The sequence below is a fragment of the Octopus sinensis genome, linkage group LG13 (genome assembly GCF_006345805.1).
Source record: "Octopus sinensis linkage group LG13, ASM634580v1, whole genome shotgun sequence".
Taxonomy (NCBI): domain Eukaryota; kingdom Metazoa; phylum Mollusca; class Cephalopoda; order Octopoda; family Octopodidae; genus Octopus; species Octopus sinensis.
Window position 1 is genome coordinate 33,995,523 of NC_043009.1, and position 21,076 is coordinate 34,016,598.

General features: G+C 37.4%; 1 protein-coding gene across 3 annotated transcripts in view; it reads right to left on the bottom strand.

Annotated features, from left to right (window-relative positions):
- LOC115218406 (rho GTPase-activating protein 7) overlaps positions 1 to 21,076 on the bottom strand; it is a 229,625-nt gene that overhangs the window by 109,742 nt on the left and 98,807 nt on the right. The window contains exon 1 of one of the 3 annotated variants that reach the window (XM_029788199.2): positions 20,002 to 20,286. The exons of the other annotated variants lie outside the window; for them this stretch is intronic. Coding sequence (XP_029644059.1) covers positions 20,002 to 20,106 — 105 coding nt within the window. The 5' untranslated portion in view covers positions 20,107 to 20,286. Of the gene's footprint in view, positions 1 to 20,001; positions 20,287 to 21,076 lie in introns of those variants that run through there. 3 annotated transcript variants of the gene reach the window in all.

Consider the following 21,076-nt stretch of genomic DNA (forward strand, 5'->3'; position numbering starts at 1 on the left):
CTAACCACTGCATGGCACCTTGGGCAAGTGTCTTCTACTACAGCCATGGGCTGACCAAAGCCTTGTGGGTGGATTTGGTAGACGGAAACTGAAAGAATGCCATCATATATATATATATATATAAATAAATAAATAAATAAATAAATGAGTGTCTTTTTGCCTTGTTAACAATTAACACAGAAAAAATAAATAATGTCAGTGGAATTTTCGAAATGTGTGTCGAAAGTAAAAGTATTTGATTTATACCTGCGTCAAACTCCATTTATATATATATATAAATATATAGATGTACATGTTTGTACATCTGTGTTTGTCCCCCACTGTTGCTTGGCAACCACTGTTAGTGTGTTTATGTCCCCGTAACTTGGCAGTTTGGCAAAAGTGACTGATAAAATAGTACTAGGCTTACAAAGAATAAGTCCTGGGGTCAATTTGTTTGACTAAAGGTGGTGCTCCAGCATGGCCTCAGTCAAATGACTGAAACAAGTAAAAGAATAAAAGAAATTACAAGACAAAGTTTTAAGCAAAATGAAAGCAATGCGTAAGCGATGATAACACATATATGGAGAGAGAGAGAGTAATAAAGAGTGTAGTAAATGGAGGTGTAAGAGAGAGAGAGAGATTGATGGTGACAGATAGAGAGGAGAGATTTGTCAATCTAAAAATTGAGTTATTTCTTATAGCGAATTATATTTTTAGATTATTATTTATGGACAATTTGCTGGCTGGTTGGTGTCAGGAAGGGCATCCAGCTGTAAAAACCCTGCCAAAACAGACACAGAAGTCTGGTGCAGGCTCCGCCTGGCCAGTCCCTGTCAAACAATCCAACCCATGCCAGCATGGAAGGTGGACATTAGACAATGATGATGATGATGATGACAACCTTCTCTTTGGGACGCAAATTTCAAAAATCAAATTCATTTTCTTCACAGACAAACTGTTTCAAACTATTTCCGGGCTAAACACAGATACATAACCACATACACACTCATTTATATAGAAGATATATATATATATATATATATATATATATATATACAAATGGCAAAATGTTTGTCTGTGTGTGTGTGTATCCTTTATACAAATCCACAATTTTTCAGTTAGAGGGCTCGCACTTTCTATGGTCATTCAAAACCATCCAAGGGTGGTCGTGCACATCTTTACATTTCCCCAGTCACCCCGCAAAGCCATTAAAAAATCAACAGAAGTTGACTTTTTTGTGAATTTTCTATCCAAAACCTAATCAAAATGCTCAAAACTTTATACGCCAATTGAATGCCAGCTAGCTGTATATGATCGGCCGAAGATTTGGACAGTACTCGTGTGTATGTGTGCATGCATGCAGCTGTATATGCATGCACTAGCACTATGACCCCGCGTTGCCAGGTCATAGTGCTAGTATATATATATATATATATATTAACATCTGATAACTTAATGAATTAGGAAAGGAGTCAGAGTAAGCTTTGAATATAAGAAATTTTTCCTAAAGTGCTACTGGAAATTTGAAAGTGCAGTTGAAGTGTAAAGACAGTTTAGGAGGAAATTTAGATCAACCCACCTATGGAACTTACCATCACTCAAATTAGACATAAATTTGAGGCAGATGGAACTGTTCAGAATGTCCACAAGAAATGTTCCAGAAGACTACAGACATTGATGAGTCCCACAAAGCAAAAAAGGATACTAGAAATGTATTGCAAAAACTCAAGAAAATTTGGAAGGCAAACAAGTCATGAGATAGGAATTTCAATATCAAATGTTCATCGCACTTTAAAATACAGTCATTGGAAAAGTTACATTCCAAGAAATAGTCCATGATCTCAATGAAGATGATTCAGACTGAAGAGTGAACTTGTGCCGGTGGTATTTGGCAAGATGTGCAGAAAATACACACTGTGACAACAAAGAGTGTTTAAAGTGATGAGGATTCATTTAAGTTAAATGGCTCAATTAGCCACCACAGATGCACCCTCTGGGGACCTGAGAATATACATATTACAGAGAAACATCATGTTAATTCACAAGGAGTTTCATTATGGTGCACATTATCATCTAAAAGATAAACTGGGTCATTCTTTATTGACAGTAGAGTGACTGGTCTCATCTACATGCACTGGCTGTGACAACCTACCATGGCCCATATTCCAGAGGACTTTGAAGATGTTGAGTTTAATTTTTAGACAGATGGAGTACACCAACTCTACCACATTAATGTAAAGGCCTACGTTGATCAGACTTTACCAAAAACATGCAGCACCCTCTGCTTTCATTAGGTCCCACACCACTGGATTTTTTTAAAAGATAAAGTTTATGGTACAAAACTAGCAACATTCAACTAATTGAGAGCAACCACTGGATGAGAATGTGCACAAATGCCAAATGAGATGTTTCTTGATGTTTGTGATTCTGTTGCTTCATTTTATCAGCAGTGTCTAGACCAGAAGTTCATCAATTTGAAAATAGGTATTTATGAAAAAATTAAATTCTGTTTGAAGATCCAGTCAAATTTTGAAAATGAAATGTATTTTAATCATTCAATGAGTATATATATTTTTTATGATGCTCTGTGTTTGTGTGCGTGTGTGTGTATCTTTTGCACATCTTGCCAAACACCACTGACAGAACTCCACTCTTTAGTCTGAATTATCAAATGAGAGCATGGACTATTTCTTGGAATGTAACTTTTCCAATGACAGCATTTTAAAGTGCAATGAATATTTGATTTTGAAATTCCATGTACCTCCTCTATAGCAAGACACCTATTTCTGCCTCCCTATTTCTATGTCACACTCTAACATTTCATCATCTGATACTGGATCACCTCCTCCAATGCCCCCTCCATTATAGCAAGACACTTGTTCCTGCTTCCCTGTCTCTTTGTCACCTTCTAACCCTTCCTCCTCTGATATGAGTTTCCCTCCTCAAATGCCCCTCTCATAGATCTTTGTCTTGGATGTTACTTGGTGACCCTACCAATGTTGGTGCCATACAAAAAAATATCCAGTCCACATTGTAAAGTGGTTGGCATTTGGAAGGGGATTCAACTGCAAAAATCATGCCAAAACTAACCTTGCCTGTGCTAGTGCCATGTAAAAAACTTTGAGTCCACTCTGTAGAGTGGTTAGCATTAGGAAGGGCTTCTAACCATAAAACCCTGCCAAAATAGACAGAGTAGCTTAGGGTAGTTTTTCTACCTGGCCAGCTCCTGTGAACCATCCTAAGCATGCATGAAAGAGGGACATTAAATGATGATGATATAATTTTCTAAGAATACAATAACAGGAAACAAAACTGGCGTTGTTTTGATTTTTCTGTATGTGTGTGTGTGGGTGGGTGTGTAAGTCGGACCTGAGAAATATTTCGAGAAATATGAATGCATTGATGAAAAACGGAATGCATCAAAGAAGTAGAGTGCACATTGAGCTGTAGATACAGGGTACAAGTAGTTATACCCAGAAAGGTAGATATACCATTGATACAGTTATAGTATTTAGCAATGGGTTTACTAATAGAGTGGAAACTAGCCATAAATAAGAGCACAAACTAAGTATGTCTACAAATATGTTGGAGCCAGAGGTTGAGGTAGGCAGCAGTTGACTGGATATTTGGCTGTAAGGACACTTACACTCACAATGTAAATAGCCACATTTTAAAAACTACACAGTAACTTAAACTGTGGGTATATATGATATAGGGAGTGAGTCAGACATCGAAGGAGATGATAATGCTGAAGATCATTATTATTATTATTATAATTAACTTTTTGTAATAAACCCCACATGTCCCCAGTTTTGTATTGTCCCTATTTGTTTTGTGCTTGGCCCTTGTGAACAATAAAGAAACAATTATTATTATTATTAATAATAATGATAATAATAATAATAATGATGATGATGATGATGATGATAATAACAATAGCAAATATTCTGCTCAATACCACAGATTTGTTTGTCAGTTGTTTTGCCTTAACCAGTTGAGCATGTCCCTCAATGGCTGATGATATGTGCACCTTTGATCACAAGCAAAAGTTGTGGGGGTGCGTCATAGCCACGTGTTGAAAGAAATTCTTTGGGGTTTAGATAATTCACCTTTGGAAACATGGGTGTTTCATTCAACTTCCTTAAACAACCCTTATTCAGGGATCTTGTGAGTGTGATGGGCTACTCAACCTGAAGAAAATTCTAATGAACCCCACTTGCAAGGTCATATGCTGTTTATCTTGATATGAGATCACAGTGTCACACACATATGGCTGTGATGCATGTGCCTGGTGTACCCTTATCAGACAGATAGTCATGATGAGTACCAAAAATCCTTGAGTATAGTCCGCCTTGAGTATAATACGCAGGGGATTTTTAGGAGGCTGTACCCCTGACAAACCTAAACCTTGTGTATAATACGTACCACTTCTCTAACTTGAGTCATGCATAATTAAGCCAGTAGCACCGAGTTGAACAAACACTTCTGCGCATGCGTAATACAATAATGGGAATGTAAATATGTTTGCAAATTGTTTTTGTTATATGTTATACTGTGATCTGAATACTATTATTTTAATAAATGTTGCTTACTGCAAGTTATGGATGATTCTTTTATGGCTTCATTGCTTTCAGGCTTAGCTTCAGGTATTTTTGTGCCCAACATCACAAAATGCCTCTGAATAAACATTGCTGGACAGCAAATAGAGACTCAGACATTGTTTAGAAAATATTTTTCATTTTCAACCTCGTATATAGTACACACTAAGGATTTTGACCTTCAAATTTTGGGAAAAAAGTGCGGATTATACTCAAGGATTTATGGTATACTGGGCTTCATATATTTTACCCCAGAGTTACTTTGATGGTATGCACTGCTCTCTCACTCAATAATAATAATAATAATAAGAAGAAGAAGAAGAAGAAGAAGAAGACAAAAGTCAAAATCAAGTAACATTTAATAATACCACACATTTGTAGGAGCAAAAATGGCAGATTTAAATAAATAACGGTTATACTGTTGCCATGGCTACAAAGGTTAGCTACAACAATACAGATCAAGGCACTATGGATGGTAACTAATGATGAGCAATGCTGTAATAGCAAGGGTAAAGTAACTTTAACAGTATTAGTGGCAGAGACAACAACCGTTTCTACATCTGCTACAATACAGGGCTCAATACTAATAATTTTAATGTAGCACAAATATGTCTTACGAAACAAAGAGGAAAACTACAATAATACACCAAATTGCTTGTCCTATGGTTAATCTGGAAGCATGTCCTCCAGTAGAGAGCAAACCTGGGGATAAAAAGTCATCCATTAGCACAAACACTTCTCTGAATACAAACCTGGATGGTCACTTGAATGGAAACTGCCCTAACTCAAACCTTCCAAGTCCACCACTACACCCACCACAGAAAGAAAAATGTGAGTGGATCAAATGGACCCAAGAAGAGTATACAGAAGTAATATACGCCTATTACTATGCATTAGGCAGGCTACCTGAAGAGAAACACCACTGCACACCCTTATCAAATATGGAGAACATGAAATCAAGACAGCAAACTATATTCGGATGAAAACAAGAAAGCAAATGTTAGGAGGGATATTTTCAGAAATAAAAGGCTCACAGATAGTAAAATAATGACGATCAAACAAGCAGTGGAAAATGACCTAAATATAAGACAGAAAGAAAATGAAGAACTAGACAAAGAGAGTAAATCTCCATGAGTCTCAATTGAAAGATTACCATTTGACCAGAACATGCAAACATCTGGAGACATAAATTGTAATGAACCTGATAAAGATAGCAAGGAAAGTGGCAAAGAAACAATATTTGAAGATTATACACTTACTGAAGAACATAGAGAGTCTATGATAGAAATGAAGAAGAAAATCATGAATAAGCTTGCAGTTGGAAGATGCACCAATATGCAGATAGAGAACCACTTCATAAACTCTCAAATACAATCCAAAATAGAAAACAAATTGAAATTGGAAACTATGTAACAAAAGAAATTATACAAGAACTAAAACTAGATCTCACTAAATTAAATGAAATTATTTACACAGCTGCTAAGACAATTGAAACTAGTTGTATGCTTCTGAAAAAACAAAGAAATACAAACCTGAGAAGAATTTCAAACTGAAAAAGTAAAATTGAAAAAGAGATTAAAATAATGAGAGGCGAAATACCAATATTGAATGAACTAATCTGTAGAAACGATGTAAAAACCAGAAAAGGAAGATAGATGAAGAGAAAAAATAAATTTTCACCGAGAGAAGAACTACTTTCAGCGAAAGAAACACTGTGACAAAACGTCCAAGCAAAAGCTCAAAGAATGTGAAAATTTGAGAAGAGAAACAAATTTTACAAGAAAAATAAGCTGTTCACATCCAATGCGAAAACATTCTATAGAGAAATAGGGAAGGAGAAAATAACCATTGAAGACCCCACCACCTGCCATGGAAGAAGTTGAAAACTTCTGGAAAAATATCTAGAGTGATGAAAAGACTTACAATGAAAATGCAGACTGGATTAGACGCACAGAAGGATCCTGCCAAAACTTACTAGAACAAGCATGGGAAAACATCACAAAAGCAAATCTAATGATGACACTGACGAAGGCTCATAAGTGGAAATCCCCTGGTAATGATAGGGTGCCAAATTTCTGGTTTGCCTCGCTCCCATGTACACATGCAAAATTAGTCCAGTTATTCAATGAAATTATGAGAGATCCTACAAAAATACCTGATTGGTTAGCAAGTGGTATTACTTAACTACTCCCGAAGAATAATGTAACCAAATTTCCCCAAAACTATAGGGCCATAACATGTTTATCTACCATATATAAAAATTTATGGAACAGAACAATATTTTCCCCACTGAACAAAATGGATGCTGATGAGGCTCATATGGATGTAAAGACCAACTCTTAATCAATCACATGATCCTTGAGAACTGTCATAACAAACACAGAAATCTCAGTTCTTCATGGATTGATAATAAAAAGGCCTTTGACAGCATACTGCATTCATGGATCTTGAAATCGCTGGATATCTTCAAAATTTCTCCTTTGGTTTCAAACTTCCTGAAGCACAGCATGTCAATGTGGAATATGAATCTCCAATTATACCACTCTAATGGAGTACTGACCACAAAAATTATTAATATTAACTGCAGTATCTTCCAAGGCGACTCACTTTCCCCTTTAATTTTCTTCACAGCCCTAATACCTCTTGCAAGTGAACTTAACCCTTTTGATACCAACCCGGCTGAAACCGCCTCTGGCTCTGTAGTACAAATGTCTTGTTTTCATAAGCTTTGAATTAAAATCTTCCATCAAACCTTAGTCACAATTTATGCTCCTAACACCAGCTTAATGATAACTAAGTTATTTTACTAAGTTCTTTGTTATATTTAAAATTAATTGAAAGAAACACAGAGCATCATAAAATAAATGCGGTAAGGAAAGGGTTATCAGAATAGGGTATGGATATAAAATTGGTAACAAGAAAATAAATCAACTATTGGATGACTTAAAACTCTATGGCAAAGATGATAAAGTTGAAGGACTACTACATACTGTGAAAGCATTCAGTGATGACTTCAGGATGGAATTTGGAATTGATAAATGTGCCAAGGCCACTTTCTAGAAAGGGAAATTGAAGACCTCACATTCAGTGGTGTAGGATGTTGACATAGTCATAAAAGAACTTGAGCAGGAATAAACTTACAAATACCCCAGAGTAAATGAGGGCTCTGGCATTCAGCATGCAAGTATGAAAGAGAAGATGAGAAAGGAGTATTACAAGAGAGTTCAAGCAGTCCTAAAATCCAAGTTAAATGCATGTAACAAAGTGTTAGCTATAAATTCTTTAGCAGTTCCGGTTGTTATTTCCAGTTTCAAAGTGTTGAACTGGAATATGAGCAAAATAAAGAAGATTGACTGGAAAATCCGTAAGCTTGCAATAAGATGTACCACCCAAAGGCAGACACAGACTGTCTTTACCTACCCAGAGCTTAAGGAGGTCAAGGCTTGATCCAGTTTGAAATCTCCCACAAAACCACTACAATTGGACTGGCAAAATATCTTGAAACATCTCATGACTAGATATTAAAGCTCATTGAAAACCATGAAAGATGCAAGAAGCTTCGTCCTGTTATGAAGGAGAACAAAAATTTTTCAAGTGAGTTTATGCATAATACCCAGGTTGAACAGCATGATGGAAGTGTGGCAACTGTAGTTGAAAAGAAGGTGAAATCAATAGCAAAGCAAAATGCATTTGAACTGATAGGTGGGAACAAAAACCTCTGCATGGCAAATATGTGTCCCGTAGCAAACAAGCTGATGCAGACCAGAAGTACACCCATCAGTGGCTATGGAGCTCAGGGATAAAGGCAGGGAATAAAGGCTTTATCTTGGCTGCCCAAGATCAGAGCTTATTGACCCAGAACTATCAAGCCAATGTGATGAAAAATGATGTAGACCTAAAGTGTTAATACTGCAATGATGGGATAAAAACAGAGGACCACTTAATCTGGATGTAAGGTTTTAGCACCTGTAGAGTATAAATCAAGACATAACAGAGTTGGCCAATATCTACATCGGATAATGTGTTGGCATTATAAAATCAAAACAGCTGACAAATGGTCCAAGCACCACCCTGAGGCTGTAACTGAGGGAGAAAATGTAAAGATTCTTTGGGACTTCCCAGTATGTACAGACTGGACTATCAAAGCAAATAAACCAGATATTATTGTGAAAGACCAAAACAATAAAGTCTGTTTATTGATTGATGTGAGCATACCTTGTGACTATAATATCTCGGCAAAAGAATTTGATAAGCTCAGAAAATATAAAGATTTGCTAATTGAAATCGAAAAGATGTGGCATCTCAAGACGGTCACAATACCAGTGATTGTAAGAGCACTTGGAATGATAAAAAAAAAAGAACTGAAAATTATTTAAGAATCACCCCTGACTTACCATCCATGCAGAAAGATTGTCTTAACTGGCACATCACATGTATTGAGAAGAGCATTATCGCTGTAAATTTTCTTTCCTTTTTCCACCTTTATTTTGTTTACTTTCTTATTTTTTATTTTTCTCTCTATCACATGACTTTGTAAATGGACAATCTGGTGTGTTTATTTTAATGGCCTACCAATGCATATAGTACATTTCTCTGCCCTAAATGTCAGGAAGACACTCGACAAGAAATGGAAACAGAACTGAAAGAAGATGCTGCTAATAATAATAATAATAATAATAATAATAATAATAATAATGATAATAATAATAATAATAATAATATAATAATAATAATAATAATAATAATGATAATAATAATAATAATAATAATAATAATGGGAATGATAATAATGCTGCTGCTGTTGATGATGATGTCTGAGTTAGGAAGATATCTGGAAAGATTTACAGGCAGTTACTTAAGGACAAACTGACACACCCAAACTTAGACATCTAGGGCCAGGCACTGGAAGAGTAGGGGAGGACTACATTAAACAGGAATGATTTAAAAATGTTAACGTCCCACCATCAAGCTAACCCTAATCATACAGATCAGACGAATGATCAAAAGTGTTCCAGCCATTACCATCCATTTTTATATCCCAAAGAACATTTTCAATATTTCTTTTGCTTTCAAAAGATAGGTGATTTGGGGGTGATGGCTATAGTGGTTATTGATGTTATGGTCATTGTAGTTATAGTGATGTTAGTAATATTGATGGCAAGGTTGATGATGATGATATCTCACTTGCTATACTGTTACAATCGTCTTACAACCAACCAATGGTTATCAGCCTATGAAATGCTGTTCTACTTATTACAAGACTGAATATATTTACTAACATACCCATGTTGTCAAAACTGCAGAGTTTTATTAATGATAGAAAATGGTGCATCCAAACAATCGGAGAAACCACTGACAAATGTCATCAATCCAGTAGATATACGTTCATATGCAGAATTGATTAACTTGAATAATCTGATACAGTTGTGATGTCTTGGCTGAAAATATTATCATATATATATATATATGAAACATCTACTATTCTATGCTCACATGGTTCAGACAGATTCTGTACAACCAGATGTCATTCCCATAACCAAAACATTCCAAATATTTCACTTTACCCAGACATGATCACATGGAAGATTGGAAACACATAACAATTCTTGCATAACAGTGACACTCATTTACAACTACTTCTTGATGTCAAAGCAAAGAGACAAGAAAAAAAAAGACACACACACACACACATATATACATCAAGTTAATTGTTGGTGTAAACATGAAGCTCTGATGATTTCATGAGCTAGCTTTCTTTATTTCTATTGATTTGTGAATATATAATTGCATTGTATAATGCCAATAGTACATATTAATGCACATGTGTTAGCATAAAATTTTTTTCCTTAAATGTCTTTTTCCTTAAATGTTTATTCCTTGAGTTTTTTATTCCTTAATTTTTTTATTTTATTTTTTACTCCTTAAATTTTTAATATTCAGTTATTATTTTTAGTTATTATTTGTATTTCTACCCATTTGTACATGTTAAGTAAGATTATATTGAAGATATAGAGCATCATGGAACTATATAAGAGATAGGGGTAGTGAAAATGTCGAGGAATCCAGACCTGAAGATTGGGAGTATGTCGACCCGAATAAGTATTGAAACTAGAAACCTCGTATCTAATCAATACCAAAGTACTTTCATGAAACCTGTGTAGTCTTATAAATGGAAAATACAGGATTCAGTATAGATATAGTTAGTATAAGATTTAATTTACAACTTTTTATGGAGTGCTGGGTCTAAAACCTTTCAGTGTTGATTGAACTGCAGGTGGATCTGTCTCTAAAATTACTTTTATATATACGAATTAAACATTGAGAGATGTTCATTTTAATACATCTAATTTGAATGCCTTTTTCCTGTGTACTTGGAAGTAATAGTCCCCAATAATTATAATATACATATATATACATACATACATATATATATATATATACATATATATATATACATAAATATATATATACATACATATATATACATATAAACACATACATGCATATATACATACATACATATCTATATAATAAATCTCAATGTCTGTGTGTCTGTACATCTATAGGATGAAAAGGAATAGAAGATACATAAAAACAAAGTATGTGTTCTCATGCAAAATTTTATGAGAAAGACAATAAGCTACATAAAATTTACTATCCATTGCGATTAGGGGGCTTAAAGTGGGGCAAACACCCCCTGTGAAATTTCAAATACCTCCGATTTCAATGAAAATAACAACATAACTACTAGGTACTAAATAAAGATGATTTCCAAAATTTCGCCATCTTACAATATTATTTAACCCCACTAATGGGTTTTATAACACAGGACAGAGCCCCTTGAAAGTGCAAATACATCCACTTTTCAGGAAGATACATAAAATTTAAGTATGTCTTCTTGGAATAAGTGTACTACAAAACTTCAACAATGCATATCTTTGCAACATAATTTTATGCATTAGAAAAGGAATATTTTAATAAGCAAAACATACTTAGTTTACCATATCACCGTCAGTCTGAACACCTGTCTCATCAGTTGAGTGTATACCAATACAACGATTGACAGTGATAATATATATATATATATATATATATACACACACACACACACACATATATACATATATATATATATATGTATATATATATATATATACTTATATATATATATATACACACACACACATATATATATACATATATATATATATACACACATATATATACACACACACACATATATACATATACACACATATATATACACACACACATATATATATATAATATATATATATATATACACACATATATATATATACACACACACATATATATATATATACATATATATATATATATATATATCTTTTTTTGCTAGCATGTAGGTTTATGAAAGTTACAGCTTCTATATAATTGAATCTTTTGTAGCAGAATATCCGCAAGTTCTTACTGCCAGGCTTCGGCCCAAAAAGTTATAATACAGTCTAATATACTATTGAACTCAATACTCGTTTTATCCTTATAAAAATATTGCATATACAACAGTCGTTGAACTACACATACATATATACATACATACATATACATATATATATAGGTACAAGAGTAGCTGTGTGGTAAGTAGCTTGCTTACCACACTGAAGAAGATAGCCGACTGTGTTTAACCAGAAGAAGCTGCTGCAAGGAGAGTCCTTGCTACATGAAGTCACGTCTCTCATGAAATATTGAACTTTGAGGCTCGACTACAGGTAGGCATTTGTTGTATTTTTTTGAGGGCTTAGTGGAGTTTGTTGCCCTGTATTGAATATTTTTTGGTGAGCAACAGTCTCCACTCTGCTCCAGACATTTGCGTGCCTGTGGTCATGCGTAAAGACTCACTTTGCAATGAGAATTGTGTTTTTGAGGAGGTGTAGCCACTCCGCAAAAATTAATTTGCTTCTGAAATTGTCTTTGTGTTTTCCACTGGATTTACCACGGAGTAGCAAGGCAGGAAGGACTAATTGTGCTGTGACTGGAGTACCTGTTTCATTGCGGATTACCAGAGTTGCGGAATTGTGTTGCCGTTGATTGAACTGTCTTCCTTCGTTCTTTTTCTCTGCTCTGTCTTTCTGTTCTTCTTTTTTGTGTTTATTACTGTACTTTTATTTAGAACTTTGAACTTTTTGGTTGAACGCTTTTTCTTTTTTTGTGTGTTTTAAAATCATGGCAACAAAAAACCCCCACTGTGTTGGAGTGGGAAATTGTGCCCCCCAAGCAGTGGATAGAGGACCGAAATGAGAGAATGGTGGTGTTAAGGACGTACTCCAAGTCCCTTGAGACCATCACTGTATTCTCGCAGGTCAAGATTGAAAAAGAGTTGGCAGAATACCTGCCAACTATCAAGTATATTGCAAGGGGTGTCAAATTCGCAACAGTGTGGTTGCTGTTTGACACCCCTAAAGAGGCTAGCATGTTCGCTAGTCAGCCCCTGGAAGGGGAAAAGATTTTGTTCCTCCCCACATATCGTGGGAGGAAATTGAAAAGAGTCTGGGTGAGTGGGCTGCCACCCGGAATAGAGCCTGAGTGGCTAGAGGATACTATCCGCCAGGGTCTGGGTGGCAGTGGAACCAGACCCTTGAATGTTAGAATGCTTCCTGTGGCTGATTGGGTGGGGTCGAAAGCAATTTTGACCATATGGACCCAATCAGCCAAACATCTGGTCTTCCCAGATTTTCTAAAGATGGCCGGTTCTAGGTATCCGGTGACTTTTGAGGGATGCCCCCCACCCACCCACAAGTGTCACCTGTGCCTGGAATCGGGCCACATCAAGAAGAATTGCCCCAACAACCATGCAAGGGCACTGGAAAAACTAATAGAGGAGGATGTTTTTCCTCCAACAGAGCTTCCTGAGTATATAAAGGAAGGAGATGTAGAAAAAGTCAAGGAGGAGGTAACCCCCTTGAAAGGAAAAAAAAGGTGGACAATGGTTGCCCACCGATGGATCCCAAGGCGGCGGGAGGGAAGGAGGGATCTATGGACAAGCCGGAGGAACCTCCCCCTCCCGACGTGAAAAAGGAAAAAACAAGAAAAGAAAGAAAAACGGGGCATCACCGGCAGTTGCTGGTGCACCGTTGACATGTTCTGAAAGCCCTTCGGTGGAACATGAGCCACCGGAAGTGGGGAAGAAGAAGGCCCCTCCCAGTGGAAATGTTGAAGAGCATGTGATCTTCTATCTCAGGGGAGGGGCTGTAGAGAACTATATAGAAAGTTCTTGTGATAGTCGGGACTTAATAGACTTGACTTGTATTCCAGAGTGGCCTCCGCAGGTGGCTGCTCGTGTACTGGAAGAAAGGAACCTCTATCACATAATGGACTCCTTCTCAAAGGAAGAGTATAGACCATGTGTAAAGGACCCCAACTTACGGCTGCTGGAATGCCTGCAGGAAGCAAGAAAATTTATTAAAGACTCATTGATGTAATTGTTTTTAGTTGTAATGGACATTTTAGTCCATAAAAGTGTTATAGAATTGTAAGAGGTTTAATACCTCATTTAGTATTTTTAAAAAAACAATGTTTTAGAGAAGCAAAAGTCGGCGGGCACTTTTCGTCTTCTCCCATTCTTATCATCCTTCTATCATTATCATTCACCTCATTAATGTCCTTGTCTAGCCCACAAGCTACCTTACTCTATGTACTGCCTTTATGGCAAATTTGATAAAATAAAGTAGCTTGCTTACGAACCACATGATTCTGGGTTCAGATCTACTGCGTGGCACCTTGGGCAAGCGTCTTCTACTATAGCCTCGGGCCGACCAAAGCCTTGTGAGTGGATTTGGGTAAACGGAAACTCAAAGAAGCCAGTCATTCATATATATATATATATATATATGTATATATATATATATGTATGTGTGTCTGTGTTTGTACCCCACCATCGCTTGACAATCTATGTTGGTGTGTTTACGTCCACATAACTTAGCAGTTCGGCAAAAGAGACCACCAGAATCAGTATTAGGCTTACAAAGAATAAGTCCTGGGGTCAATTTGTTTGACCAAAAGCAGTTCTCCAGCATGGCAGCAGTCAAATGACTGAAACAAATAAAAGTATAAAAGAATATATACATCAGTGGTGACTCCAGCTCTCGGGCTGTTCAGGCTTAGCCCAAGTATGAATTTAGTAAAGTGAACATGTATTTGCAAGCTTATTTGATTTCTGCCAAAACTCACTTCAAGTATGTAATTGCAGCCAATAACTTGCGTTTTACTTCAACGTCTGGTGGTCATCTTACAAGTGCCCTGCGTCAAAACATATCATTATATGGCAGATGTTCTTTTGACATCATTCACATGTGCCTGACTCGGGCTCAGAAGTTATAGCCTAAGCTGTTACCTATAATCGTAAAAAATAAAAGTAATTCAAATTCAATGTTTTCTAGAAACATTAAATTTCTATAAAGATTAGGATTTAAATTCAAATCTATGAAAAGTTTCCATTCTACAAACGAAACGAAAAATCATCCAGCAACTCATACTAATACAAACTTGCCTGGTAGGTGTAAAAGACTAACTGTGTTGGGGACATGGCAAGCCAACAGTTATTCTGTGAGTTATCATCTGATCCTGGTAGAAATGTTTCTCGTCTGAGAAACACCAAGGCATGTTCATTTGGAGATGTTTGAGTTTGTTCAAAAGCTTCATAGCGTGATCTTTCTTCTTGTCCTTCATAACTTGGGACAGAAAATTGGCCCTTTCTCATCTTGTATGAGGAATACGAAATGTCTTCATGCACTACCTGCCTGATAAGAAACCCAGACACACCCATGTCTCTAGCAATGGACCTGATTGACTTGGAGGGATTGTTGTGAATCATGGTCTGGATCTCACCAACAAATTCAGAAGTTCTTTTCTTATCAGAACGATCAGAGAGTTTTCCAAGCTATGACTAGTAACCGAGACATTTGGAAATATGCTGTGCTTGAGAAGACCTGGCAAGCCAAATGAAACCATAATTTTGTGGCCTATGCCAGGGGTGTAACCAGCCCACCTATGCGTACTTTCTCTTCATTGGACACTGCTTGCGAAGACCTGTTGAGGCAAGTGAAATTGAAATCAGATTCGATGACTGGCATCTGTGTAAGTGGAGCACTAAGAGCACCATCCAAGCATGATCGTTTCCAGAGCAGCTAACTGGCACCTGTGCCAGTGACATGCAAAAAGCACCATTCGAGTGTGATCATTACCAGCGTTGCCTTATCGGCACTTGTGCCAGAGTGCAGGTGGCATGTAAAAAAAAACACAATTTGGGCATGGGCGTTGCTAGTATTGCCTGGCTGGCCCTCATGCCGGTGGCACGTAAAAACACCAACTACACTCCCGGAGTGGTTGGCGTTAGGAAGGGCATCTAGCTGTAGAAATTCTGCCAGATCAAGGTTGGAATCTGGTGCAGCCATCTGATTTGCCAGTCCTCAGTCAAATCGTCCAACCCATGCTAGCATGGAAAGCGGACGTTAAATGGTGACGATGATGATGATATATCTATTATATAAAATCCGTTCTGTCTGTCTGTGTGTGTGTGTCTTCTAGGATCTCGGGCATCCTCCATCTGAGTGCGCTCAAATTTGATGTGTAGATACCGATGGTATCAGGGCATGTATAAGTCTTGAAAAAATTACAAAAATCAATTCCAAGGGAGAATGTGATCGATAAAGCTGTGTGAGCAAGCATTTGTACACACAAGTACATCAGCTGTTGCGGTCGATACTATGCGTACGCGAGAAAAATGCACGTGCAGTTTGCGCAAAAAAAGCCGGCTGGTTTGAAATAATGCCACAAAATGCTGTATATTTAAGAGACCAAACAAGATGCAAAAGAGATATTTTCTTCAAACTTGGCATGAAGCAAGGAAAGACTATTTGGTTTCTCAAGAAGTTTTTTCTTTTGCCTTAACTTCGTTTAACAAAACCAAAAAAATGTTATTGAAATAAAGGCATGCTTAATTATTTTTTAATGAAAAGAAAACACTGATTGCTTTTTATTCAGCAGATATGATTCAGCACCGTCCACTGGACGGGGGGGGGAGGGGTTGATCGTATATATATATATACAGAGAGACAGTGGGAGGGGGAGAGAAAGGGAAGGAGAAGTAAACAGAGTAGGAGGAGTCGCTGAAGAGGTCACAGGTGTTTCCAGAGAATGGACGTAAGATAAAGTAAGAACAATAATAAACGATAGTGCGTGTGTTTAAGTGGCAAGAAAAAAAGACGATCTTTCGTTTTAACTCGAAATAATGTAAACATTGAATCGGTCATTTCCATGACCACATGTTGTCTTGTCAGTTGGGAAGGGAAAGCTAATGGGTTGTGCATGCTTGTTCTTCTGCGTGTATGTGTGTGTGTGTGTGCACGTGCGTGTATGTGCGTGCTTGTTCTTCCATGTATGTGTGTGTGTGTGAGTTTTATTTTTGTATTTATATGTTGTGGAATGTAGAAATAACACACAGAGGAACAAACATGCACAAACAAGAACAAGCACGCACACACACACACACACACACACAGAGGAACAAGCACGCACAACCCATTAGCTTTCTCTTCCCAACTAACAATTGATATGACAACATATGGTCACGGAAATGACCGATTCAATGTTTACATTGTTTCGAGTTAAAACGAAAGATCGCCGAAAAAAAATGACCGTCTCAATATATATCAAAACACACACACACAAGGCGGCGAGCTGGCAGAATCGTTAGCACGCCGGGCGAAATGCATAGCCGTATTTCGTCTGCCGTTGCGTCTAAGTTCAAATTCCGCTGAGATCGACCTTGCCCTTCATCCTTTCGGGATCAATAAATTAAGTATATAATCGACTTAATCCGTTTGTCCTCTCTGTGTTTGGCCCCTTGTGGGTAGTAAAGAAATAGGTATTTCGTCTGCCGGTGCGTTCTGAGTTCAAATTTCGCCGAGGTCGACTTTGCCTTTCATCCTTTCGGGGTCGATAAATTAAGTACCTATTTCTTTATTACCCACAAGGGGCTAAACACAGAGGGGACAAACAAGGACAGACATAGGTATTAAGTCGATTACATCGACCCCAGTGCGTAACTGGTACTTAATTTATCGACCCCGAAAAGATGAAAGGCAAAGTCGACCACGGCGGAATTTGAACTCAGAACGTAGAGACAGACGAAATACCGCTAAGCATTTCGCCCAGCGTGCTAACGATTCTGCCAGCTCGCCGCCTTTAAGTACCAGTTACGCACTGCGGTCGATATAATCGACTTAATCCGTCTGTCTGTCCTTGTTTGTCTCCTCTGTGTTTAGCTCCTTGTGAATAGTAAAGAAATAGGTATTTCGTCTGCCGGTGCGTTCTGAATTCAAATTCCGCCGAGGTCGACTTTGCCTTTCATCCTTTCGGGGTCGATAAATTAAGTACCAGTTACGCACTGCGGTCGATATAATCGACTTAATCCGTTTGTCTGTCCTTGTTTGTCTTCTCTGTGTTTGGCCCCTTGTGGGTAGTAAAGAAATAGGTATTTCGTCTGCCGGTGCGTTCTGAGTTCAAATTCCGCCAAGGTCGACTTTGACTTTCATCCTTTCGAGGTCGATAAATTAAGTACCAGTTGTGTACTGGAGTCGATCTAATCGACAGGTCCCATCCCCTAAAATTTCGGGCTTTGTGCCTAGAATAGAAAATAATATATCAATACACACACCACAACCAGCATATTTCAGTTTCATCTACTAAATCTACTCACAAGGCCTTTGGGCAGTCTGGGGCTATGGTACAAGACACATGCCCAAGATGCCACACACTGGGACTGGACCAGGAGCTATATAGTTGAGAATGTAACTTCTTGCTACACAGCCATGCTTGTACCTCTACTTCAAATATTTTGTATTCAACAATGCTTTGCTAAGTTTCTCCAGATTTTTACTTTTTTTTCTTTGGTAGTTAGTTTCCAAAATTTTCTGCTTCTTTCTTTGCGTTTTACATTTGAGAAGTGGAAACGGTTTGCTTATTCAGAATAATTTATGGTCTGTGAACAACAAATCTAGTTTCATGAGTCCGCTAATACTTCTGCTTAATGTTTCATAATTGCAATTTTTCCTTTCTCCCTTCGTTCCTTCTTTCTTCCTTGTTTTCTTTCAGTTCGCCTTTTTGTTTTTGGCCTTTCAGTTTATTTTCGTGGCTTTTATAATGTAAACTTCGTAAAAAAAAAGAAGACAATCACACACTCGTAACAAAAATCATCCAAAGAGCATCAAGGGATAACAAAACACATAATATATGTTTAAAAAACGATCCTCACATAAGTACAAGACCACAATTTGTCCAAGATTTAAGAGAATCGAAACCAGGACCCACTGATTGCGAAACGAACTTCTTAAACCATCCGGCCATACTACAAGTGTTAAACAAATGCTTGTGAAGGAAATTGGGAGGGACCGAAACTGTCTAGAAGTTCATCTGACGAATTGGACCCGTAATTCACGGGTGATTCCATTAAGGGTATGTGTGACTATGGCAATACTGTTTACTCGCTAATTTAAGGAGTGTGGTAGTCTAGCTGATCGAATTAACATTCATGGTTGAAAATTCAGACAGGACGACGGCTTTTTTTTTTTTTTTTACAAGGCCACGGAAAGGGGTCAGTTGATTATATTGGTCCCAGTATTTGACATTTTATCGATCCCGGAAGGTTGTGTATACGTATGAATGTGCGTGTATGTACACACAAATTCGTGAGAGTCTAGGAAATTGAGATTTTGTGGTGTTCATACCTATACTACATGAGAACTTGTAAAAATAATTTAAGCGTTCCCAAATTACTATACATGTGTGGGGCGCATGTTGTATGTATGTGTACACATGTAGATTGCTTTAAATCAATTCTAATCGAACAGACCTTGGCGTTTTAATTGTGACCATCTGTACCACGTATGTATTTTTCAATAAAAACTCGAGCCAGTTGAGAGAGAACTGGTGTCGATATAAACGATTAAAACCTTTGAAAGCGGTACCCTAGTATGGCTGCAATCCAATGACTGAAACCAATAAAAGTGTATCTAGGACTATATTATCAACGAGCCCTTCTGTTTAAGACAATAGGATGTGTTGTGCATAGTAGCAGATTTAGCTATTGTTTCAAGCAAGTCAAATGACCACGTAGTCTCCAGCGTTGAGTCATTGTGAATGTTGCGAAGCTACAGGTCAATCGTAATGGAGAAAACAAAAGATCAAAGGATATTCCAGGCTTGACCAACCCGTCCTTCTTTTTGGGCATCGTGCATCTAAGACTACATTATCTAACGTATCTATATTTTCAAAGACGCTAGCAGTGTAATGCGAAGATTTGACTGCTATTTCTAGCAGGTTCGTATGAAGCAAATGTCACAGTTGTACTGTGTGTCTTTTCTAAGGTTTACATCAGACTTACCTTGATTTTTCTACCTACAGACGTATTGGGACAGAGAATGAACCATGATTTATCCAGGTAAAAACACAAGTTGGTCATCGTTGATTCTAATGAGGTGAACAACATCGGACATCGACCGCATTAACTGACCATTTCTTTCACATTATGAAAAAGACAAACTGTGTGTATCTACGTGTAAGTGTAAAGCTATGTACATGTGTGGTGATGAGTGTGATAGAGTATGTGTGTATGGGTTTCAGTATTTTGGACTAAGTGTGGTAGTAGTGTCAGTGCTTGTGAACATGTGCGTGTCAATATTTACGTCTCTGTGTGTGTGTGTAAGTATAAGTGTGTTCGTTCACACACTCGTCGGCTGTTGACGGTTTTTATCTTACGCTTTTTTTTTTCTTTCTAGTTTTTCTTTCTTGTCCTTACCCACCAACACACACTGAAACACGAATATAGGAAAACAATAGTGATAGACAAGCCAAATGACTTGGTGAGCATAAGAAAATGTATGAGAGAAAGAGAGCGAGTGTGTGTGTGTATGTGACCAGATAGGGACGGACAGGACCGCTGGCAAGAGGCAACAATTACTTTCAATGAAGAAACAGGAAGGGGGAAAGGAGTCGATGTAGTTTTTGGAGATTAGGGTGAACGGGTGGATACAGCAGAGTGTTAAAAATAGTAGTGGTATTGATGGGGGTGGAGGAGGAGGATGTAGTGGTGTAGGTGGTTGTGTGAGCAGTGTGGAACGAGATGTGACGAGTCATTATTGTAAGTAACATGAACAGAAGCACTTAGTTTGGGAAGGAAGTAAAGAGAAAAGGAACACAACAGACAAATACAGATAGAACAGAATTAACATTGTCCTTTTTCTAGGTACTCAAGACGACGAGGATAACCACTGTCACTACTACACTATGCTATAGTCACTTCTTCATGTAGCCTCTTCAAGATATGGAAACATTTTGACACCATACATACTATTAATGCACACGTGTGCGCACACTTGGCTATATCAGTGACAAACTAGAAAGCATATATTTTCAGGTAACAAAAAAAAAAGGGTGACTAGTTAACACACACTTCTCGA